Source organism: Protopterus annectens, chromosome 5.part0 (assembly GCF_019279795.1).
Source record: "Protopterus annectens isolate FY-2018-M chromosome 5.part0, PAN1.0, whole genome shotgun sequence".
Taxonomy (NCBI): Eukaryota; Metazoa; Chordata; order Ceratodontiformes; family Protopteridae; genus Protopterus; species Protopterus annectens.
The window spans coordinates 1,371,110,573-1,371,135,530 of NC_056735.1; the positions used below are offsets into that span (position 1 = coordinate 1,371,110,573).

Consider the following 24,958-nt stretch of genomic DNA (forward strand, 5'->3'; position numbering starts at 1 on the left):
AAGTGAGTGCATTTTGAAATTTAGACTTCTAGCACTGAGTAGCATTACCCTCAGTTTTTGCTTGCCTGTTCCTGTTATGGTGGTGAATTTGTTACTTGAACCCTGCCTAAAAAAGGCACTATAGGGGCAGCAAGATCCTTAGCCAGTATCCGGAATCCTAGGGGCGACAGGTGCAGGCCATCTGTGGCAAAGCATCGTGGAAGTCTGTGCAGGAGAATGCTGTACTTGTCTCTTTGTCTTTAAAGCTGTTTTAGTCTTTGCCTTGGAAGCTGAGGTTGGCTTAACATATAACTGTGTAGGTCTGAAAACACCCTCAGAAGCCGATGCCTGCTCAGTGGCTCTGGACCCATCTGAGGGAATAGTTTCCGAGTGTCCAATTCCTTGAGTATCCAGGGGCCTAGCTGTCTCCACAAGGGAGTCGGCAGCGGCCTGTGGCTCTGAGGTAGCGGGCGTCAGGGGCTGCAAAAGAACCTCACTGAGAACCGGCGAACGGCCTAGCAGAGGCCTCGGCGTCGGTTTTAGACCTTGAATGCCTGTCCTTTTCCTTGCGCTTTTTATAAACTTCGGTCGTCGGCTGTTCCGATGGCATTATATAATTAAACCTTCGGCCAAAGTAATGAAAGGCAAAATCATACTGACGCTTAATAGTGCGTTGGTTAAATCTAGCACAAAACCGACAGCTAGCAACGCCGTGGTCAGGGCCTAGGTAAGGAATACAGTAAGAATGAAAATCCTTATGAGGTATTTGCTTCCCACAAGAAATACAATTGTTAACTTTTTCTGACATTGGTCTGGAGCAAGAAAAAAGTTTCCCCAAAGTACAGTTTTGTACCTACCATAAATGTAGATATTCGAGTGTTCACCCCACTGCAGTCATCACACTTGGGTTATCCTGCCGCCAGGCAGTCCCGCAGTCGGCCTGAGTTCCAAAGTCTTGGTCCGGTGTCGGTCGGTTGCTGTCGCTTCTTCCCTGACGTCAGTGCGCCAGGGGTATATAAGAGACATCCGACGCCATTTTCTTCAGTTTTTCTTGCCCCACATGTCAGGTGCCCCCAATAGGTAGGCTATGACAGACCCAGTAACAGCTGCTCTACAGGAAGCTTCCAATGAATCAAATCCACACTGTAAAGTACGTTTGCCCACCTGTTCAGCTGCATGCAACAGATTCTGCATTTCCTTGAATTCAGACTGTTCTTTATCTGTGCTCACTTTTTGCTTTAATCGAGACATTAGGAATTGCTGATATTTCAGCATGTGAAACTGACAATTTAATGCTCCCATAGCCAGAGTTGCTGAGGTGTACATTTTCTTTCCCCATCTATCTAGAGCTCTGGAATCCCTTTCAGAGGGCACAGAATTTTTAGCCATAGAAGCTTTAGCCCCCTTGGGACCCTGGGAAATTGTTTCAGGGCTTTTATAAAGGAAATTGTGGGAGTCAGGCACTCTGTAGTATCTGTCTGGTTTGGCTGGAGCAGGAGGTAGAGTCTCTGGATTTAGACTAGACTCCAAGTAAACATCATCCACAATATCTAAAACTGGTGGGATAGCAGGTGGTCTGTGCTGGGGTAGTAAAAGGAACTCTCGGAGCCTTTTCTTAGAATCAGAGTAGTCCTGGCCTTCCCAGTGGAAATGTTCCTTCATGGTATGTGAAGTTTCCCCAAAGGAGTAGTCTTCAGGGGGAGATGCTGAGGGGATAGAGTCTTCAGCATCAGAGTCTTCATAAGGGGGAAAAGTGTAATTCTGTTTCTCAGAAGAATCTGAGGAAATTGAAACCTGGTCAGAGGAAGCATAATCCTCCACTTGTCTTGGTCTTTTATCTGGAGGGGGATGGGAACCCCTGATTAGGGTAATCAAATCTTCAGCCATCTTAAGCATCAGTTTCTTAGGCATGGGGCCTTGAACTGCAGACTGATGTACAGTCTTTTTTGGTTTTAATGGAGTTTTAAGCTTAGCATAAGACGTAATGGTGAGTGCAGTCAGTCTGAAGACACCTTTTGCAACCGAAGGTGTTTCCACTGCACCGGGGTCTCCTTCTGCTCCATCGGAAGGGCCTAATGAAGATGGCTGCGTCAGCTTAGTACACTCCGCTTGAGAATCCACAGCTGTCTGGGGTTCCAATTCTGCGGTCGTCAGGGGCTGCGTAGGTGCCTCACTGAAAACCGGAGAACCGGCGACAAGCCCAGCAGAGGCCTCGGAGTCTGGCTTGTTCCTAGGCTGCCAGTCCTTATCCTTGTGTTTTTTTATACATGCCGGCCGTCGGCTGCTCCGATGGCATGATATAATTAAATTTCCTACCAAAGTAATGTTGTGCAAAGTCAAAACGGCGTTTGATAGTTCGTTTATTAAACCTAGCACAAAACCGACAACCTGTGATGTCGTGGTCTGGGCCTATACAAGGAATACAATAAGAATAGAAGTCCTTTATGAGGTATTTACTTCCCACAAGAAATGAAATTGTTAACTTTTTCTGAAATCGGACTGAGGCAAGAAAAAGTTCCCCAACGGGGTACTTAGCTTTATTGAAGACTTCGGACTGAAATTCGATTCGAAAATATCAGGTGTCGGCCGACCGGCACTTGCGAACTGTTTCTGCTTCGGGCACCGTGCGGCAAGAGAGACTTAAGAAAATGGCGTTGGATGCCTCTTATATACCCCTGGCGCACTGATGTCAGGGAAGAAGCAACAGCAACCGATGCCGGACCAAGACTTTGGAACTCAGGCCGACTGCGGGACTGCCTGACGGCAGAATAACCCAAGTGTGATGACTGCAGCAGGATAACACGATGAACATCGGGGTACTTAGCTTTATTGAAGACTTCGGATCTGAAATTCGTTTTCAAAAATCTCAGGAGTCGGCTGACCGGCACTTGCAAACTGCTTTTGCTTCGGGCACCGCGCGGCAAGGAAGGCTGAAGAAAATGACATCAGCTGCATCTTTTATACCCCTGGCACACTGACGTCAGGAAAGAGGAGACAACAACCGACGCCGGACCAGGACTTTGGAATTCAGGCCGACTGCGGCTAGCCTGCCAGCAGGATAACCCAAGTGTAATGACTGCAACAGTGAAACACGATGAACATCAGATGATCGACCATCAGTTTCCAATTCAGCAATGTATAACGGGGAATCAATGGAGTGGGTGCCTGTTTCAGGTAAAAAGATCCTTGACCTCCTTGGTGCAGAGACTCTAGCCAAGGTACTCACGGATGAAATCAACTATGAGTGCATTGGAGCAGAAGCCTGATACTGTGCTGAAGGCAGGGACCTGACCACCAATGCAGCAGGGCCCTGCGGCTGACCACCAATGAAGAAAACCTTAAAGTGGAGTCTACATGTGTGAGCTTTAGCCAAGTGCATACCTACAAAGGTCCCAAACCCTCTGGAAAAGACACTGTACCCAATGCGTCAGCACAGATCCTGTCAGGCCTAGTGGGGGTCCTGTAATGACACCTCCACCGGTACTGAGTGTGCCAATACCAAGGAAGGTAAATCCAAGTGTGCCAAGGACACTGGCATGGTTTCTCCTACTGGTTAGAAAACTCCCAGTGTTTAGGCTGATCTGTATCCTCAGTATATATTTTTCCCTTCTTTTCTCTCCCTTGTTCGAGTTCTTTTTTCTTTTATGGGCTCTCTCTTTAGCGATTCCTTCAGTACCAATGTACTTCTTCCCTCTAGTAAGGTCCAAGTAGCGAAACTTTTAGAAATGTTGCACTCTGCATTAAGGTGTTCAACCCCTAGACACATGACAGAGAGTTCATGTAGATCTTGTGGCAGGATCTTGTGACCATATTGGCAGCACTTTTTCAAACCATACACCATGTTCCTTCTTTCCTTATCCTTGACTACAGAAAAAAACTGTTGCTGCTCCACGATTCATATATATGTATACACACACACACACACACACACACACACACTTTCTCGTATACATACAGTTTTTGCCCTGTGTCATAACTTCAACCTCCTGTAATGGACACCTATGGGATATATGCAAACGACCCCTAAGGACAGTGTTTCAGCTACATGGCTTCTGAACGTGCATGACTTTTTTTTGTTTTTTTACGTTCTGATGGTTACATTAAGGGCAATAAAGCCAAACCCCACTAACTGTAGACATGAAAGTTTCTGCCTTTTTACTTTTTACTGACCTCATCAGCACAACATAAGTGGATACTTTGGCTATGCTTCAGAAACACAGGGTCTTTAAATCAGCTGATGTCCATACAGATTAAGGCCATAAACATTAAGCTTCCTGCAAAATATCCCAACTAACATCCAACCCAAAGGGTATAGTATAAGGGTCACACAGACAAAGCCATTCAGTAAAAACTGCAAGAAAAATCCAGCCAACCTATAATTTTCACTGTGTGATACCTTAAACCTCATCTAAGGAAGGCCCATATGACATATGCAAATAACCCCTTAAGGACATCAAGTGTTTCAGCTAGATTGTTTCTGAATGTTTATGGCTTTTTTCTTTTTTTATACTTTTAAAGTTTTCATGGATACATTCAGGCCAATAAAGCCAAACCCTACTAGCTGTGGACATGCAAGTTTCACTTCATCAGCATTTAAGTGGACAGTTTAGCTACACTTCAGAAATACAGGGCCTTTAAACTAGCTGATGACCACAAAGATTAAGGAGACTGCAAAATATCCTATCATCCAAACCAAAGGGTAAAAAGGTCACACAGACAAACCATTCAGTAAAAACTGCAAGAAAACCTAGCCAAGCTAGAGTATGTTTTTACAACAGACTTCTTTTTCTTTGAGCTAGTAATTGCTTTGTAGCTTTCTTTCTGCCAACTAGCAATGTAAAGTCTTAAACATTCTTAGTCTAATGATTTTGTTAAATTTAAATGCTCACATTAATGTGTTATGATTCAACTCCAAACAAAACAGACATGTTTAGAAGCTTTCTCAGTATCACGAGCAGACTTTACTGAAATAATTTTACTCTATGGTTTTAGCCCATGTCCATAGACAATTAAGCCTCCCACCCAAAGAGACATAAATGAAAACCAGATCAAAGTGGCAGCTGTGTGGAGGGGACCACCACTTATTCAGGCAGCCATGAAGGTGATTTATGCCAATGTCAGCATCTCAACGAGTGTGCCTGTAATGAACTAACCACACCCCTGGGAATGGGAAGATGCACTCTGCATCACCGTGGATGACCAAAATGCCTTCACCATGTAAATACATGCTTTTGCACATTCACAAAGAAGGCCACCACCAGGCAATAGGCTTGGTAAGTTTAATTCCTGACACCCCCCAGCTGCTCATCTGCACCACTTCCCCTCCTTTGAAGGGAATGTGGCAGTTTGCTCTGCCCTTCTATGTCCACAAGGCTACTGTTCCACTACTTGAAAATGGGCTGCCTGGGCCAACGTCAGTCCCTCTATGCCACCAGAGCTTGCTAATACTGAAATCACTAAAATGTAAGCAGCAAAAACACATGCAGACTCATGCTAGCTGCTACATGCATGGAACCCTCATGTCATTTCAATATCAATGCTGGAATGGCATCAGCAATAGTCTTTGCAGGGGAATAAAGGGAATACACCACCTATAGAAAAAAACAGCTAGACCAACAAAGCCTCACTGGTGAGTGACTGCAAATGTGGAGATGTACTACTACTGTGACCATTTCTGAAGTAAGAAAGATACAAGAAAAATACATAAACAAAAGCACATCCCATTAAAGATAAACTGCATGCAAGCAAGAGCCTTACTTTTTTGTGGTTCCATTTCCAATGCCCAAATCTAAAATAAGAAAAAAACACATTCTAAACATCTTTCATTAAAACTGTACTTAAAAGCAATTCATTTTAAACTGGCAAAAAATTAACAGAACAATATCAGTGTAAGAAGCTTGTACCCAAATATAACATTAAAAGAAAAAGTACAGTTGTGTACACTTACCATAAATGTAGATGTTGGAGTGTATTCACTGCTGCAGTCATTACATTTGGGTAATCTGCTGGCAGGTTGCCCTCAGTCGGCCTGAATTCCAAAGTCTTGGGTCCTGCGTTGGTTGCTGTCTCCTCTTCCATGACGTCAGGTCGTCAAGTGTTTAGTTTTTCTTCCCCCAGATGTCAGGTGCCCCCAAAAAGGTAGAATATATATATATATATATATATATATATATATATATATATATATATATATATATATACACACACACACACACACACACACACACACATCAATATAAACTTTATGCAAATACACCACATAGGTTGTAGAAGATAGAGAAGGAAAGATAAACTCCAGAATGAAAGGGGGATGGCGGGAGGGTAACCTGGACTGCAACAGTGAATACACTCGAACATCTACATTTATGGTAAGTGTATACAACTGTACTATGTTCTTTGGGTTTCACAGTTGCAGTCATTACATTTGGGTAGAATCCCAAAGCTATGGTTGGGAAGCTGGAGCTAAACAGCATTAGGTGCGGCTATAAGGCCCTGCAGAACTGCAGTGGCAAAGCCTGCCCTGGACTTAGAGTAGAGAGGCAAATGATAATGCCTTGTAAAGGTGTGAACAGAATGCCAATTAGTAGCCTCTAGAATGTCTTTGGTTGGTACTCCTCTGAGAAAGGCTGCTGAAATAGCTGCAGCTCTGGTGGAATGAGACCTAATGCCCTTGGGCAGAGGTTTACCATGGTGTAAGTAGCAGAACCGAATGCAGTGGCTTATCCACTTTGAAATAGTTTGCTTTCAAATAGCCTTTCCTTCTGATCCTGCAGCATATGTCACTAGTAATTGCTCAGATTTTCTTAGACTCTAGTCCTGCCCAAGCAGAATCTTAGCTGTCTGTGTACGTCTAAGTAATGCAGAATTCTCTCCCCCTTGTTCTGCGGATTTGGATAAAAGGCTGGCAGATGAATAGTTTGGTTAAGAGCCACACTGGAAACCACCTTAGGCATAAATGTAGGATTTGTCCTCAGAGACACCCTGTCTGGGTGAAATATGATAAAAGGCTCCAAAGCCATGAGGGCCTGTAGCTCTGAAACTCTTCTTGCTGAAGTAATTGCTAGTAGCAGAGCTGTTTTCCATGATAAGAACTTTATATCAGCGGTAGCAGCTGGTTCAAATGGAGGCAGGGTGTGCTTTTCCAACACATAATTTGAGGTCCCATGCAGGTATTAGTGATCTTCTAGGAGGCCTTAAATTTTTGGCCCCTCTAAGATACTGCTTTAGTAAAGGATGAGAAAAGATCAGTGGCTCTGTATTGTAATGAGCCGAAATGGCAGAGGCATGGATTGCAATTGATAAGAAAGATAGGCCTTTGTCAAGCATCTCAGTCAAGTATTGTAATATCTGAGGAATATTTGGTTCTGCTGTATCAGTTCCTTGTGCTTGATTCAAGCACAGAATCTCTTCCATTCATCAGCATAAGATTTTCTAGTACTAGGTCTTCTGGCTTCCAAAATGACATCCATCACAGCTTTACTGAGAGGTGTTGTTTGTATAACTACATGATCAGCCATGCTGCCAGGTTCAGTGTCTGGAGTTGATTGTGCATGATTTGATTGTTTTGCTAGGACAGTAGTTGAGGTCTTTGAGGTAAGGTCCAAGCTGGGTATTGAGACAAGTTCCTTAGGACTGGGTACCAGTACTGGCGGGGCCAGTCTGGAGCAATTAGTATCATCTTTGGTTTCTCTTGTCTGACTTTTAGGAGGACCTTGGGAAGAAGAGGCAGAGGAGGAAAGGCGTAAACTGAGAGGTTTTTTCAACTGAAGGATAGGGCGTCCACTTTCCATGCTTGTCTGTGATAAGTCCTTGTGCAGAATCTTTTCAATTGATAATTTTGAGGAGAGGCAAACAGATCTATGTCTGGGCTCCCCCATTTCTTTGTTATCATGCAGAAGACTTGTGGCTCTAGTTTCCACTTGTGAGGATCCATAAGGTTTCTGCTTAAATCGTCTGCCAGAGTGTTTTGCTTTCCTAGCAGGAATTGAGCTTGAAGATGTATTTGGTAAGTCAAAACTGTGTCCCACAGTGCCATGGCTAATCTGCAAAGGGGGTATGAGTGTGTGCCCCCTGCTTGCTTATATACCACATGACCGTGATGTTGTCCGTCTTTATCAGTAGTTGCCCTGGATGAAATAAGTCCTTGAAGGCTGTTAGGGCATTTTGAACAGTTAGCATCTCTTTCTGGTTGATATGTAGATGCATTTGTTTTGGGGTCCATATGCCCTGAATGCATCTTCCCGCCATGTGGGCCCCCCAGGCATAATCTGATGCATCTGTTGATAAGGTTTGGCTGGCAGGGGGTAGAGTGAAGGCCTGTCCCATGTTTTGGTGCCATGCCTTTGCCAACCATAGAAACTCCTGTTGTAGGCAGGGAATGAGAGGAATCATTGTTTCCAGACTGTGACAATGTTGACTGCATAAACTTTTTAGGTACCATTGAAGTTTCCTTATATGCAGTCTTGCATATGGAATCAGTAGGATGCAGGATGCCATGATGCCCAAAACCTGCAGAATGTGTCTTGCAGATAACTGTTTTTTTGTTGCCATCAGTTTGAAGTAAGTAGTCAGTTGCCTTTGCTTGAATGGCGTGAGGAAAGCCATCTGGGCAGTTGTACTCAAGCTTGCACCCAGCATTATTATCTTTTGAGAGGGTACCAGTTGTGATTTCTTTTCGTTTATTGTGTACCCTAGGCATGTTAGATGCATTTTCACAAACGCCAGGTGTTGAAGAGGAATGTCCTTGTTCTCTGCTTGTATGAAACAGTCGTCCAAGTAAGGATATATTTGTATACTTCTTTGTCTACAAAATGCAATTACTGGTGCCAGGCACTTTGTAAAGACCCTGGGTGCAGTAGAGAAGCCAAAGGGCAGTGCAGAGAATTAGTAATGCATTAAGCCAGCCTTGAATCTGAGGTATCTTCTGCACGATTGTCTTACTGGGGCATGCAGGTATGCCTCTTTTAGGTCTAATGTCACCAGCCAAGCTTTCTTGCCCAGCATGGGCACAAGCTGCTGCAAAGTCAGCATTATGAATTTGGAATGTCCAGGTATGTGTTCAAAATCGATAAATCCAGTACTGGCCGCCAGGCCTTGTCCTTTCTGGGTACCAAGAACAGTTCTGAGTAAAAACCTTCTCTTTTTTCCTGTTCTGGTACTGGTTGAATGGCCCCCATATCTATGAGGGGCGTAACCTGTTTCTGTGCCTCTGCCCATTGATTTTTTGGCAGATCTGGCCAACCATCTGCCACTGGAAGAATATGGAAATGGAATCTGTATCCCTGTGATACTATGTTTAGCACCCACTTGTCCTGGGTTATTAACTGCCAATTTTGAGCAAAAAGTGCTAATTTCCCCTCTAAGTGTGCTGCCAAAAGATGAGTGCTTGGTGTAGGCAGAAGGAGGTCATTGGGACTGTTTTCTGTAGGTTTGCGCTTTATCTCCTACAGATCTGAAGGTAGAAGCGCTCCATTGCTTTGACCTTTATGAATCTTGGGCCTGGTATCTGGAACCCTTAGGGCATCTGGATTTTCCCCTTTGAGCTCTGTCTGACACAGAAAAGGACCAACGTTTTGTAAGCCAGTGTCTACTGAATCTTGGTGGCTGCACTTGTAAGAAGTCTTTTACAGTTTGCATAGACTTAGCTTTGTCTTCCATTTTCTTTAAAACCTCTTCTGCCTAAATACCAGAGTATCATGCTGTAAAGGTGCATCTAGCTATTTAGCTTTAACATGATCAGGCAAATTTAGTTCCTTTAGCCAGGCATGCCTCCTAATCACAGATCCAGTAACTGCGGCACTGCAGGAGGCCTCTAAGGAATCAAAACCACATTGCAAAGTATGTTTTCCAACCTGTTCAGCTGCACGCAATAATTCCTGCAATTCTTTATTTTATGTACATTCAGAAATCAACATAAGTTTCTGTTTCAGCAATCCCATAACATGCTGTTGATACTTGAACATATGAAATTGACAGGTTAAGGCCCTAATTGCCAAGGTTGCAGATGTATAAACCTTTTTTCCCCATCTGTCCAGTGCCCTTGAATCTCTGTTAGAGGGGGAAGGTTTTTTTTGCTGCTGAGACCTTATCTCCCTTTGGACCCTGTGAAATAGTTTCAGGATCAGCAGGAGGGTTTCTAAATAAAAATTTATGAGAGTCAGGGACCCTGTAATATCAGTCAGGCTTGCTGGGAGCTGGAGGTAAGGAGTCAGGGGTCAAACTTGACTCCGAAAACACATCATCCACAATGTCTAAAACTTCACTAAATGGCTAAAGGCGCGTGCTGAGGGAGAAGGAAATCCCTGAGCCTCGTTTTTAATTCGGAAAAATCTTGACTCTCCCAGTGAAAATGCTCCCTCAAAGTATGCAAGGTTTCTCCAAATGAATAATCCTCAGGAGGTGAGGCAGATGGTACAGACTGCTCTGCATCAGAATCCTCATAGGGAGGTATATATAATTCCTGATCAGAAGAGGAATCGGAAGAAACAGAACCCTGATCTGAAGATTCATAATTAGTGTCTTGCCTAGGCCTCTTATCTGGAGGGGGATGGGAACCCCTGATCCAGGTAATAAGGTCTTCGGCCATTTTGATCATCTGTTTTTTAGGCATAGAGACCTGTGCACGTGGCTCATGCATTGTTTTTTTAGTTTTAGAAGTTGCTTTTGTCCTTGGTTTTGAAGCTGTCGTTGGTTTGATATACAAATACTGAGCCCTGAATACACCCTCAGAAGCCAGTGCCTGCTCAGCGGCTCCGGACCCATCCGAGGGAGATACATCCGTGGGTCCAATAGTTTGAGTATCTCGCGGCATGCCGGACTCCACATGGGTGTCGGTAGGGGCCTGCGACTCGAAAGTAGCGGGTATCAGGGGCTGCGAAAGCACCTCACTGAGTACCAGCGAACCGGCGACTGGCTTAGGAGAAGCTTTATCATCGGGTCTGGACCTCGACTGTCTCTCTCTGTCCTTTTCTTTGTGTTTTTTATGTACTTCGGTGGTCAGACTGCTATCCGATGACATTTCTGGGTAGGTAAATCGGTTTCCAAAATACTTTGAGGTAAAGATATACCAACGCTTAATAGTGCGTTGGTTAAATCAAGCACAAAACCGACAGCCAGGCACTTTGTGATCAGGGCCTAGGCAAGGAATACAGTATAAATGGAAATCCTTATGAGATATTTGCTTCCTACAAGTAATACAATTATTAACTTTTTCTGATATCAGTATGCAGCAAGAAAAAAGTTTCCCCAACAGAGTACTTAGCTTTAGTGAAGACTTCGGTTCTGAAACTCAAACTCGAATATTTCCGGAGTCGGCCGACCGGCACTTGCGAAATGCTTCTGCTCCGGGCACCGCGCAGCAAGAAAGACTAAAGAAAATGGCGTCGGCTGCATGTTTTATACCCCTGATGACCTGACGTTATGGAAGAGGAGACAGCAACCGAAGCAGGACCAAAGACTTTGGAATTCAGGCCGATTGAGGGCAACCTGCCAGCAGATTACCCAAATGTAATGACTGCAACAGTGAAACACGAAGAACATCTGCCTAAAGCACAGTAAAAAAAGGTAGCTTGGGCAATTATGAGCAATTATTACCTAGCAATATTTATAAATACAAGATTTGTCAATTCACTTAGATAGGTTTCCAAATGCTGACAAAATTGGACAAGAAAGCCTATTCCAAAATTAGACAGCCCATTTATAAACCCATACCAGGGAAGAAAGCTCTTGAGAAGATGTCATTCAGGCAGCCACAAAGGGCTTGGTGCCCTCACTATCATCCCTGCAAAGTACAGTTTTGTACCTACCATAAATGTAGATGTTCGAGTGTATACACTGCTGCAGTCATTACACTTGGGTTATCCTGCCGTCAGGCGGTTCCCCAGTCGGCCTGAGTTCCAAAGTCTTGGTCCGGTGTCGGTTGCTGTCGCCTCCTCCCTGACGTCAGTGCGACAGGGGTATACAAGATGCAGCCGACGCCATTTTCTTCAGTTTTTCTTGCCTCAGATGTCAGGTGCCTCCAAATAGGTATGCAATTCCAATTGCTAATAAAACATACATAATAAAAGCAAAAAAAAAAAAAAAAACAACTTACAGTTACCAGCAAATACTCCCCATAGGTAGTAAGGTTAGAAGCATAGGTAAGTACCAGCCAGTAAGAAGGGAAGGAGGGAGAGTAACCTGGACTGCAGCAGTGTATACACTCGAACATCTACATTTATGGTAGGTACAAAACTGTACTATGTTCATCGTGTTACACTGCTGCAGTCATGACACTTGGGTAGAATCCCAAAGCTGAGGAAGGGTGGCTGGTTCTAAAAGGCATTAGGGGTGGCTATAAGGCCCTGTAGCACTGCAGTGGCGAAGCCAGCTCTGGATTTAGAGTATAGAGGCAGATGGTAATGCTTGGTGAAGGTATGTACAGAACTCCAAGTTGCTGCTTCCAAAATATCTTTGGTAGGTTCTCCCCTGTGGTAGGCAGTTGAAGTGGCTGTTGCCCTGGTGGAGTGAGGTCTAATGCTGCTAGGTACAGGTTTTCCATGGTATGTGTAGCAGAAACGTATACGATGTCCTATCCATTTTGAAATAGTCTGTTTTGAAATGGCTTTTCCCTGTGCTCCTGCAGCATATGCTATCAATAATTGCTCAGATTTTCTGAAAGCTTTGGTTTTGTCCAAGTAGAAGCGTAACTGCCTGTGAATGTCCAAAGAGTGCAGTAGTCTCTCCCCTTTATTCTGTGGTTTAGGATAAAAAGTTGGCAGGTGAATAGTTTGGTTTAGAGCCACACTGGATACCACCTTTGGCATAAAAGTAGGGTTAGTTCTTAAAGACACCCTGTCCTGGTGGAAAATGAGGAAAGATTCCAATTAGTGCCTGTAATTCTGAAACTCTTCGTGCTGATGTTATTGCCAGGAGCAGAGCAGTTTTCCAAGAGATATATTTTAATTCTGCTGTGTTGGCTGGCTCAAAAGGAGGTAAAGTTAGTTTCTCCAAAACAAAGTTGAGGTCCCAAGTTGGAGTAGGTGCTCTACGTGGCGGTCTTATGTTTTTAGCCCCTCTGAGGTACTGTTTTAACAGAGGATTAGAGAAAATTGGTGGATCCGTGTTGCAATGAGCAGAGATGGCAGAGGCATGGATCTTGACGGATGAGAAGGAGAGTCCTTTGTCCAGCATCTCAGTTAAGTATTGTAGTATCTGAGGAATGTTTGGGACAAGAGGGTCAAGGCTTTCCTGGTACTAGGCCTTCTGGCCTCCAGAATGGCAGCCATAACAGCTTTGTAGAGAGGCATTGCTTGCTTGACTAAGGAATCTTCCATGCAGCTAGGTTTAAGGTCTTTAGCTGGCTGTGTAGTATTTGTTTGTTGTGCTGAGTCAGCAGATGTGGGATTTGAGGCAAAATCCAGGGTGGTTCTTGTGCTAAGCTCCTTAAGATTGGGTACCAGTGCTGGCGTGCCCAGTCTGGTGCAATCAGGATCGTCTTTGGCTCTTCCTGCCTGGATTTTATGAGTACCTTTGCCAGGAGAGGTAGTGGTGGGAAAGCGTATACTTGTAGGTTGTCCCAGCTGAATGAGAGGGCATCCACTTTCAATGCTTGTGGATGGTAACTCCTTGTGCAGAATTTTTGTAGCTTGTAGTTTATTGGGGATGCAAACAGATCTATGTCCGGGCTCCACCATTTCTGTATTATCATTCTGAATATTTGTGGATTCAACTCCCATTCGTGGGGATCCATGATGTTTCTGCTTAAGTCATCTGCCAGTGTGTTTTTCTCTCCTGGCAGGAATTGTGCTTGCAGATGAACTTGAAGGTTTATAGCTGTGTTCCACAGGGTCATAGCTTGTCTGCATAGGGGGTAGGAGTGAGTGCCCCCTTGCTTGTTTATGTATCACATAACTGTGGTGTTGTCTGTCTTTAGTAGTAGTTGTTCTGGTGTAGCAGGTCCTTGAAAGCTATAAGCGCATTTTGTACAGCTAGCATCTCTTTTTGATTGATATGAAGATGCCTTTGTTCTGCGGGCCACGTTTCCTGAATACATTTGCCTGCCATGTGTGCTCCCCAGGCGTAATCCGATGCATCTGTTGTCAGTGTTTGCCTGGCCGTGGGTTGTGTAAAAGGCTGTCCCTTGTTGAAGTGACAAGCTTCAGCCCACCACTGAAACTCCTGCTGAAGGCAAGGGATTAGTGGTATAACTGTTTCCAAACTTTGACAGTGCTGAGACCATACATTCTGTAGGTACCATTGTAGTTTCCTCATATGCAGTCTGGCATATGGAATTAGTAGTATGCAGGATGCCATGTAACCCAAGGCCTGCAGAATTTTTCTTGCAGGGATTTGGGTCTTTGTTGCCATTAATTGAAAGTATTAAGTCAGTTGTCCTTGTTTGCCTGGCGTGAGATAAGCCATCTGGGCCATTGTGTTCAAGCTGGCACCCAGGAATATAATCTCTTGTGAGGGCACTAGTTTTGATTTCTTTTCGTTTATTGTGTACCCCAGGCAACTTAATAACTTTTTTGCAAACGCCAGATGCTTTAGAAGAATATCTTTGCTCTCTGCTTGAATCAGGCAGTCATCCAGGCACGGATAAATTTGAATTCCTTTCTGTCTTCAAAATGCAATTACTGGTGCCAGGCACTTTGTGAAGACCCTGGGTGGGTGCAGTAGATAAGCCAAAGGGCAGTGCAGAGAATTGGTAGTGCATTGAACCTGCTATGAATCTGAGGTATTTTCTGCAATTTTGTCTGATAGGGACATGCAGGTATGCCTCTTTGAGGTCAAAAGTCACGAGTCAAGCTTTCTTGCCCAGCATGGGAAGAAGCTACTGTAATGTCAACATTTTGAATTTCGGAACATCCAGGTAAGTGTTTAGAGATGAAAGATCTAAAATGGGCCTCCAGGCTTTGTCCTTTCTGGGAACCAGAAAGAGTCTCGAGTAAAATCCTTGTCCTTGCTCCTGTGATGGTACCTTCTGAATAGCTCTCATATGCATGAGTGCTGTAATTTGTTTTTGAGCCTCTGCCCATTGATTTGGTGGCAGATTTGGCATTCCTTTTAACCTTGGCAGAGTGTGAAAGTGGAACCTGTAACCTTGAAATACAATGTTGAGAACCCATTTGTCTTTGGTGATCATTTTCCAATTGTGGTAGAAGAGTGCCAGTTTTCCTCCCAAGGGGGCTGCCAAGAAGGATTTGTTTGGCAGCTGCAGTGGAAAGCCATTGGAGCTGCTTTTTATATGGTTGGGGCCTGTCTCCCCCTTCTTTCTGGCCTGATGTAACCCATTGTCGAGGCCTGTAAGGACCTCGTGTGTGACCTCTACATCTTGGACGTCTGTATCTTCCCCTTTGAGATCCGTCTGTAATTGGAAAGGACCAATTCTTAGTTGGCCAGTTTCTGCTAAATCTAGCAGGCTGAACCTGTAAGAAATCCTTCACCATTTGCATAGATTTTGCCTTATCCTCCGTTTTCTTTAATACCTCTTCTGCCTTAACTCCAAATAACACATCCTGCTGCAAAGGTGCATCCAATAATTTTGCTTTAACATGATCTGGTAAAGTATGTTCTTTTAACCAAGCAAGTCTTCTAATGACAGAGCCTGTAACTGCTGCTCTGCAGGAGGCCTCTAGAGAATCAAAACCACATTGCAAAGTATGCTTTCCCACTTGTTCAGCTGCATGCAATAAATCCTGTATTTCTTTAAAATTAGGAGGATCTGATTCTGGAAGCATTTTTTGTTTTAACTGAGACAGTAAAAGCTGCTGATATTTTAGCATGTAAAACTGGCAATTTAAGGCTCTCATTGCTAAAGTTGCAGACGCATATACTTTCTTTCCCCATCTGTCTAATGCTCTGGAATCTCTGTCAGAGGGAACTGGATTCTTGGCTGATGAGGCCTTAACTCCTTTGGGTCCCTGAGAAATAGTCTCAGGGTCAGCTACAGGGCTTTTATACAGAAATTTATGTGAGTCAGGGACTCTGTAGTATCTGTCAGGTTTAACAGGGGCTGGAGGTAAGGAATCAGGATTTAAGCTGGATTCAGTATACACATCATCCACAATATCTAACACTGGCGGAATAGCAAGGGGTCTGTGTTGAGGTAATAAAAGGAAGTCTCTGAGCCTTTTCTTGGATTCTGAGTAATCCTGGCCTTCCCAGTGGAAATGCTCCCTCATAGTATATAGGGTTTCCCCAAAGGAGTAGTCCTCAGGCGGTGAGGCTCATGGAATTGATTCCTCAGTATCAGAATCCTCATAAGGGGGTAAAGAGTATCTTATGTCTAAGGATGAATCAGAAGAGATGGACACCTGGTCGGATGAGTCATAATCTGCATCCTGTCTAGGCCTTTTATCAGGAGGGGGGGTGACCCCCTGATCAGAGTGATTAGGTCTTCGGCCATTTTGAGCATTTGTTTTTTTCGGCATGGAGGCCTGTCCTGGAGAATGCTGTATTTGTTTCTTTGACTTTAAAGGAGGCTTAGACTTAGCTGAGGGTTTAATGCTTAACTGAGTAGGTCTGAAGACACCCTCTGTAGCTGTAAGTTGCTCGGCTATTCCGGATCCCTCTGAAAGGTTAGTCTCGGTAGGCTGAAGAACTTGTGCGTTCAAAGGCCCAGCTGTCTCCACGTGGGAGTCAGAGGTGGCTTGTGGTTCTACAGAAGCGGTCGTCAGGGGCTACGAAGGCGCCCTGCTGAAAACCGGAGAACCGGCGACTGGCCTAGAAGAGGCTTTGTCGTCAATTTTGGGCCTCGGATGCCTATCCTTGCCTTTGCGCTTTTTGTGTATTCCGGTCGTCGGAAGTTCCGACGGCATGGTATAATTGAAATTTCTACCAAAATAATGTCGGGAAAAATCAAACAGACGTTTAATAGTGCGCTTGTTAAACCTAGCACAAAACTGACAACCAGTGACGTCATGGTCAGGGCCTAGGCACAGGATACAATAGGAATGGAAATCCTTATGAGGTATTTGCTTCCCACAAGAAATACAATTATTAACTTTTACTGACATCAGTCTGAGGCAAGAAGAAGTTTCCCCAATGGGGTACTTAGCTTTGTAGAAGACTTCGGTTCTGGATTCAGAATGAAAATCTCAGGGGACGGCCGACCGGCACTTGCGAACTGCTTTTGCGACGGGCACTGCACGGCAAGAAAGACTGAAGAAAATGGCGTCAGCTGCATCTGTCGCTCTGACGTCAGGGAGGAGGCGACAGCAACCGACGCTGGACCAAGACTTTGGAACTCAGGCCGACTGGGTAACTGCCTGACGGCAGGATAACCCAAGTATAATGACTGCAGCAGTGTATCACGATGAACATCAATGACATTTTTGTAACTGCCCATACACTCACCTGAGAAGGGGGAAGATATGCAATTCAGGTCACTGCTGTGGCAAAAAAAAACTTTCCTCATGCAAGTGCATGCTTCTGCATCTGTGTCTTAAAGGCTACCATCAAGGCAGTGGCATAATGATCTTATTACCCATATCCAAGAAGTACACAAGTCTGCTTCTCCTCCATGGGATCAAGTATGCTGCCAACTATGTTCCTGCCATGCCCTCCTTGCCCCTAAAATGGGCCAGCCCACCCTTCCCTGCCAAGTCGGTCAGATGCCTAATCTGCTATTAAAACCCAGATCACCTTGGCCATAGTCAGGTCTCTATCCTTCTATGCCACCAAAGCTGTCATAATCAAAGTTATATACTTACCATAACAACAGATCTGCATAATTAAGGGTTCATTCATGCTGTATGGCAAGAACTGAGAAATACATCTCTCTCAGTTGCCTTGACCCTGGTAAAACTTCCCAAGGTTTCAGCTCCACCTCTTTTCTCACAGCCCACTAAGCCCAACCTTCTAACTCTGGATCTAAACTGCTCAGAGTAGCTCCGCATCATCTGAGCAAGATTAGACATATTGGAAAAGGTGGCAGTCTGAGATAGAAGTTTATTCCTTCAGTACAGGCCATCTTCTCCAAGTAATGCAAGACATTCAGGACTGACCATTGTAATTTTAACATAAGTGCATGACAGCTAACTGCTGTTAAAGAGAAAGTAGAGGAAGCATAGGGCCTCTCTCCCCCAAAGATGATTCTAATCTCCGGACACCTTACCTGGAAACAAAGTACAAAAGATTAGTCCGCATAAAATCACTTTAGCTAGGAGATCTAGGAGATTCTCTCTGCCTGATACCCTCCCTGTGGGAGAAATAAAGGCACAGTGATGAAATTTCAAGTAGTTTATTCAATTAAGTAGGTAGATGGACGAGTGTTCCTGTTCTAATAAGTCACAGGTAAGACATCAGACTTCACTTGAGCCCTCTGGATTACCTCTGTATTCTGGACTCCTTACCTGGGAAATGGGGTCTCAAGTTTCAGAGGAGTAGCAGCCTTCTTCAAGCCTACCACAGCTACCACTGAGTCAACAATGGGGTTCTTTGTCCAACATTTACAGTCCTAGTGTGGATGGGTGGGGGGTTGCTGAAGAATGCTACTAGGTTTTTTGGTAACTGCAATCACCATGTTTGGCTCTTTCAATGCCTCTACAGCACAGACAGCCACAATTTCATCTCCACAGTTGCCACTCAGAATGGCAAAGGTAGAGACATGAAGACCTGCTGCAAGACCTGTTTGGAGGCTGACAGGGCAAGAATCGGTAAACCATCCACTTCATGTCCCATCAAAAGACTTTCCTCAAAGCTGTGATCCTCAGGCGGGTTTATCTACAGTAATACATATTATTACTACATATATTACTATACTATTATTATTAATAATACAGTAGTAATGGTTATGCACAAGCCTAGCTGCTCATGGTGGGCCATTTAAGCTTAGCTGATTTTCCTTTCAAAGGTGAGAACCAAACTCTGTACCTTGTGTCTGTGAAATAAACACTAACTATTACTCCAACTCCCCAACCCAAGATTAATAGGTAGAAGAGTGAGTGAAGAGCTTTTCTAAGGTGCTGAATGCATTCAGCTTTGTATTTTAAGGGGTCCAGTCATCCAGATAGCAGTGAGAAGGTACAGTAAACTGCTTTAGTGTACAATGGGTAAATCTTACAGGTTTCAAGGTAAATACTAGGTTAGCAATCTGCAGACTCTTACAAGCCTAGCCAATAACAAGGGATCAGAATCAAACCTGTACCTTGTATCTCTGAGGTAAAGGCCGTAACTACCCCCCAAAAATCCCCCAAAAGCAACCATCTGGTGGTGGGGGGGGGGGTTGTGAAATGGTTAAAGGTGTTACCACCTTGAAGCAGAAACCAGATTGGACCCACTGCAGTGGTCATGAAGGATGTTCTCCAATCCACTGTCCCAGTGACGATACTTTCATGGGCTCAAGCACAGCAAAGACACAGTCTCCAAGAAACAGAGTGACCTGGCTCCAAACTCCTGTAGATGACTCAGGAACACCAAATGCAGCATTCCTACCAAGCCCTGCAAAGATGTTCATGACGACACTAGAATCCCCATCCTGAAAAGTTTCTCACTGACCCACACCATGTCCGGCTGTCCAAGCAAACAGGATCCCAAAACAAGCTCTCTGCTGCAACAGATTGAAGGCTAAGAACTCAGTCCGTGGCAAGAACACAGATAGGACTGCAAGTCAACCTCAGGATTGATTTCCTGATACTGAGCTCCTTGGTACCATAGCTGACTAGTCTCACTGGTATCCATTCAGAAAGAAACATATGGGTCAGCATAGGAGCTTGTAGGAAGTTAGGCAGTCTCAAACTAATTGACATCAAAGAGGGGTTGGGGGAAGGAACAGAAGGTTGAGCAGTAGTGTCACAGTTTAACCCTACACAAGAGGAAGACTGCAAAAGGCCCAGGTCTATCTCAGCCTGTAGCATGGTCAGGAAATGTTTTTTTCCCTTCAGTATCAATGATGAACCTGTTAGAAGACATAGATCTGGGGAGAATGGGGCCCAGAATGGAAACTCTTGGTAAGGTACATCATTTCAAGGTAAGGTAAGAAATCTATACAGACAGAACCTCATCTGGGAGTACAAGCAGGATGCTCTTCAACTAGCTTTACTGTCAATTTAGGCAGAAAAAAATCAGTGGAATACTCCACATCCCTCTCTCATAGGTACTTGGATCGAGGAGGAGTAAAGGAAACTTCTGTGGAGGCCAAAAAAACTTCTTTTAGATGTGACATTTCCAGAAGCAACTTTAGGGGAATCTTATAACTTTTTTCTGTCTAAAGAGATGGACTGGACATGCGAGCCCCTACAAGGTAGGACACTTTTCAGAATTAACTTAAGCCTATCTAAAAGGGTCCTTTTTTCAAAAATCTTTGCAAACATTGAAAAGTTGTCCTTAAGGAGAACTCAAACAGCAAGGATTAAATATGTTTAGCTTGAGGGTGCACTTGGTGCCCAAAAGAGACACATTTGAAAAATCTTGCTTTCTCCACATTAAAAAAAATAGACCTAAAGTAAATAAATAGCATTTAGCACTAACAGGTGAAGTTAGAGGTAAGAGCAACACTAAGCAGCTATAGCACAACTACCACCAATAGGAAATATAAACATGATATGAACTAACCTGAAGGAGAAAAGCAAGAAAAATGGAAACAAAATCTCATAGATACAGCAGAAGAAATGTCATGAAATAACCACAGACGAAGACTTACTGAAATGATTCAAAAATTAAGAACTGAAAAACATGCATCTAAAAAGAGGAATCCTTAGACCATGTATAAACTTGTCCATAACTGACAAGTAGCAAAACAAGATCTACAGTAAGATGGAGAGGCGCAATGAATTTTGGGTAAGGGAAGAAGCTGAAGCCTATGAAAGTTTTACTGGTGCCAAAGTGACTGCCAGATGTTGCTTCAGTCCTTCTGATAGGGGAAAAATGAAACAGACCATGTCAGATGCTCTGTACTGCTATTCTTCAAAGATATCGGCTAGGACTCAACACTGACATTTTAACATTTACATATGCTCTCGGACTCTAGGATCAATAACTCAATTTCTTTTCCCTTCTGTGTTAGTAAAAAGTACAGTTGTGTACACTTACCATAAATGTAGTTGTTTTGAGTGTATTCACTATTGCAGTCATCATATTTGGGTTATCCGCTAGCATTAGCCCTCAGTCGGCCTGATTATCAAAGTCTTGGTTCCTGCATCAGTTGCTGTCTCATCTTCCCTGGCCCCCAGATGTCAGGTTCCCCCCTTAATGGGAAGCAATTGTGTGTGTATATATATATATATATATATATATATATATATATATATATATATATATATATATATACAAAGGAGAATAGAGGTATAGCCAATGGGGCTGGAGGGAGGGTAACCCGGACTGCAACTCTGAATACACTCGAACATCTACATTTACGGTAAGTGTACACAACTGTACTATGTTCTTAGTGTTTCACTGCTGCAGTCATCACATTTGGGTAGACTCCCAAAGCTAAGGATGGGAGGAGGAATTTAGATAGCATTAGGACCAGCTATAAGGCCCTGCAATACTGCAGTGGCAAAGCCAGCTCTGGATTTAGAGAAAATTGGCAAATGGCAATGCTTGGTGAAAGTATGTACAGAACTCCAGGTAGCAGCTTCTAGGATGTCTCTGGTAGGGATACCTCTGAGAAAGGCTGTAGAGGTAGATGCAGCCCTGGTTGAATGGGGTCTAATCCCCTGTGGGATAGGTTTTCCATGGTGCTTATAGCAGAAATGAATGCAATGCCTATCCATTTAGAAATTGTTTGCTTTGAAATAGCCTTCCCCCCTGGCCCTGCAGCAAATGCCAACAGCAGTTGTTCAGATTTCCTTTGAGGTTTAGCCCTGTCCAAGTAAAATCTAAGTTATATGTGCATATCTAAGGAGTGCAGTATCTGTTCCCCTTTATTCTGTGGATTAGAAAAGGAGGTTGGCAAATGAATGGACTGATAAAGAGCCACACTGGATACCACCTTGGGCATGAAGGAGGGATTGGTCCTAAGGGACACCCTTGTCCGCATGAAAGACGATGAAAGGTTCCACTGCCATAACGGCCTGTAATTCAGATACCCGTCTTGCTAAAGTGATTGCTAAAAGGAAAGATGTTTTCCAAGAAAGGAATTTTAACTCTGCAGTTGCAGTTGGCTCAAAAGGAGTAAGAGTGAGTTTTTCCAATACAAAATTAAGGTCCCAGGCTGGAGTTGGGGCTCTCCTGGGTGGTCGTAAGTTTTTGGCCTCTCTGAGGAACTGCTTGAGCAGTGGGTGAGAAAAGAGGGGTGGTTCTGTGTTGTAATGAGCTGAAATGGCTGAGGCGTGAATTTTGATGGAGGAAAAGGAAAGGCCCTTGTGAAGCATCTCAGTTAAGTATTGAAGAACCTGAGGTAAATTGGGCGCTGCTGTGGCCATCCCGTGAGTTTGGATCCAGGCACAGAACCGTTTTCATTTTTCAGCATAAGATTTTCTAGTATTAGGCCTCCTTGCCTCCAAAATGACAGCCAACACTTGTTTATCGAGGGATGGTAATGGAGAGATTAGGTAATTAGCCAGGCTGCCAGGTTCAGAGTTTGAAGCTGGGGGTGCAGAATCTGGCTCTCCTGCTGAGACAGCAGGGTAGGAGTCTTGAGGTAGGTGCCATGGGGCCAGCTGTGATACACTGTGCAAGAGGGGGTACCCAGTGTTGGTGTGGCCAGTCTGGTGCAATCAGTATCATCCTTGGTTTGTCCTGTTTGATCTTTAGTAGTACTTTGGAGAGAAGAGGCAGAGGAGGAAAGGCATAAACTGATAAATTTTCCAGCTGAAGGACAGAGCATCCACATTCCAAGTTTGTGGAGTCCTTGTGCAGAAATTGTCCAATTGGTAGTTCTGAGGGGGGGGGGGCAAACAGGTCTACATATGGGATCCCCCATTTGTTGATCAACATGTTGAAAATCTTTGGTTCCAGTTTCCACTTGTGTGGGTCCATGAGATTTCTGCTTAGTTCGTCTGCCAGTGTATTTAGTTTTCCTGGCAGGAATTGAGCCTGTAGATGTACTTGGTAGCTCAAGGCTGTGTTCCACAGAGCCATGGCTAGTCTGCAGAGGAGGTAAGAATGGGTACCCCCTGCTTGTTTATGTACCACATAACAGTGGTGTTGTCCATCTTTACCATTAATTGTCCTGGAAGAATGTGGTCCCTGAATGCTGTCAGAGCATTCTGTACAGCTAACATTTCTTTTTGATTGATATGCAGGTGCATTTGACTTGGGTTCCATTTGCCCTGAATGCACTTCCCTGCCAGGTGAGCCCCCCCATGCATAGTATGATGCGTCTGTAGTTAGGGTTTGGGCAGCAGGGGGTAGAGTGAATGGTAGTCCCTTGTTTTGGTGGCAGGCCTCTGCCCACCAAAGGAATTCTAACTGTACGCAAGGTATGATATATTGCTTCTAGACCCTGAGAATGTTGACACCATAGGCTTTTTAGATACCACTGTAGTTTTTTCATATGCAGGCTTGCATATGGAATTAGTAGAATGCATGAGGCCATGAACCCCAAGTCTTGCAGTATTTGCCTTGCAGATAGCAGGATTTTTCTGGCCACTTGTTTGAAGTAACTTGTCAAATGAATTTGTTTCGCTGGCATGAGGAAAGCCATCTGGGAAGTTGTGTTCAAGCTTGCTCCAGGAATATAATTTGTTGACAGAGTACCAGATGTGATTTCTTTTCGTTTATGGTGTACCACAGACAAGTTAAAACCTTCTGTACAAATGCCAGATGATTCAGAAGTATGTCTTGGCTTTCTGCCTGAATTAGACAATGCAGTCTGCTTTGAAGTGTAGGTATTTTCTGCAGGATTCCCTAAGTGGGATGTGCAGGTAAACTTCTTTTAAATCCAGTGTTGTCAACCAGGCATCTTTGCCTATCATGGGAAGCAACTGGTGAAGAGCTAGCATCTTGAATTTTGGAATCACCAAAAAGGTGTTTAGGATAGACAGGTCCAGGACAGAATGCCATGAGTTGTCTTTTCTGGGTACCAGGAAAAGTCTTGAGCAGAAACCTTGTCCCTTTTCCTCTTCTAGTACAGTCTGAATAGCCTTTAATCTTGAGAGAGAGAGAGAGTACTTGCTTTTGAGCCTCTGCCCACTGATTTGAGGGTAGATCTGGCCAACCGTTTGGGGTTGGTAACGTGTGGAAGTAAATCTGTATCCTTGGGAAACTATATGTTTAAAACCCATTTGCCTGGGTAGTGAGTTCCCAGTTTTTTACTGCAGAGCAATCTTTCCGTCTAAAGGAGCAGTCAGTTGAGAAGTACTTGGAAAGTTTAAAGTTAAGTCACTGAGATAGCTTACCATAGAGGGGAGTCTTACTACTCCCTGATTTGGAAGTGGGAGCTCCCCACTGCTTAGTCCTGTGTGCACCCTGGGATTGAAGCCTGGGTGTTATGCTAGTTCTGGGTTTGAGCTGAGAAGGCCTGGAAGAGGCAGGAAATGACCAATTTTTTGAGGGCCAATGTCTACTAAATCTAGGAAGCTGCACTTGCAAGAAATCTTTAACAGTTTGCATAGATTTAGCTTTTTCCTCCATCTTTTTAAGAACGTCTTCTGCTTTGTCATCAAACAGGCGGTCCTGATTTAAGGGAGCATCCAGCAATTTAGTTTTAACATGATCTGGCAAAGACTGCTCCTTAAGCCAAGCATGCCTTCTAATTACAGACCCCGATGACAGCAGCCCTGCAAGTTGCCTCTAGTGAATCAAAACAACACTGCAAAGTATGTTTTCCAACCTGCTCAGCAGAATGCATTAAATCCTGTAAATCCTTACTTTCAGCGCAACCGGGAATCAACATAATTTTCTGTTTAAGCAATCCAATAATATGCTGCTGATACTTTAACATATGAAACTGGCAATTTAAGGCCCTGAGGGCCAAGGTTGCAGAGGTGTATACATTCTTGCCCCATCTATCCAGGGCCCTGGAATCTCTATCAGAGGGGGTAGGATTTTTGGCAGTAATAGCCTTAATGCCCTTGGGTCCCTGTGAAATGGTCCCAGGATTCGCAGTCTGATT

The 24,958-nt window shown here is 44.1% G+C and overlaps 1 protein-coding gene across 1 annotated transcript in view; it reads right to left on the minus strand.

Moving 5' to 3' along the window:
• The window catches only part of PICALM (phosphatidylinositol binding clathrin assembly protein), a 1,485,257-nt gene that overhangs the window by 499,211 nt on the left and 961,088 nt on the right, over positions 1–24,958 (minus strand). The window contains exon 9 of the mRNA XM_044072003.1: positions 5,737–5,767. Within this exon, the coding sequence (XP_043927938.1) occupies positions 5,737–5,767 (31 nt within the window). The remainder of the gene's footprint in view (positions 1–5,736; positions 5,768–24,958) is intronic.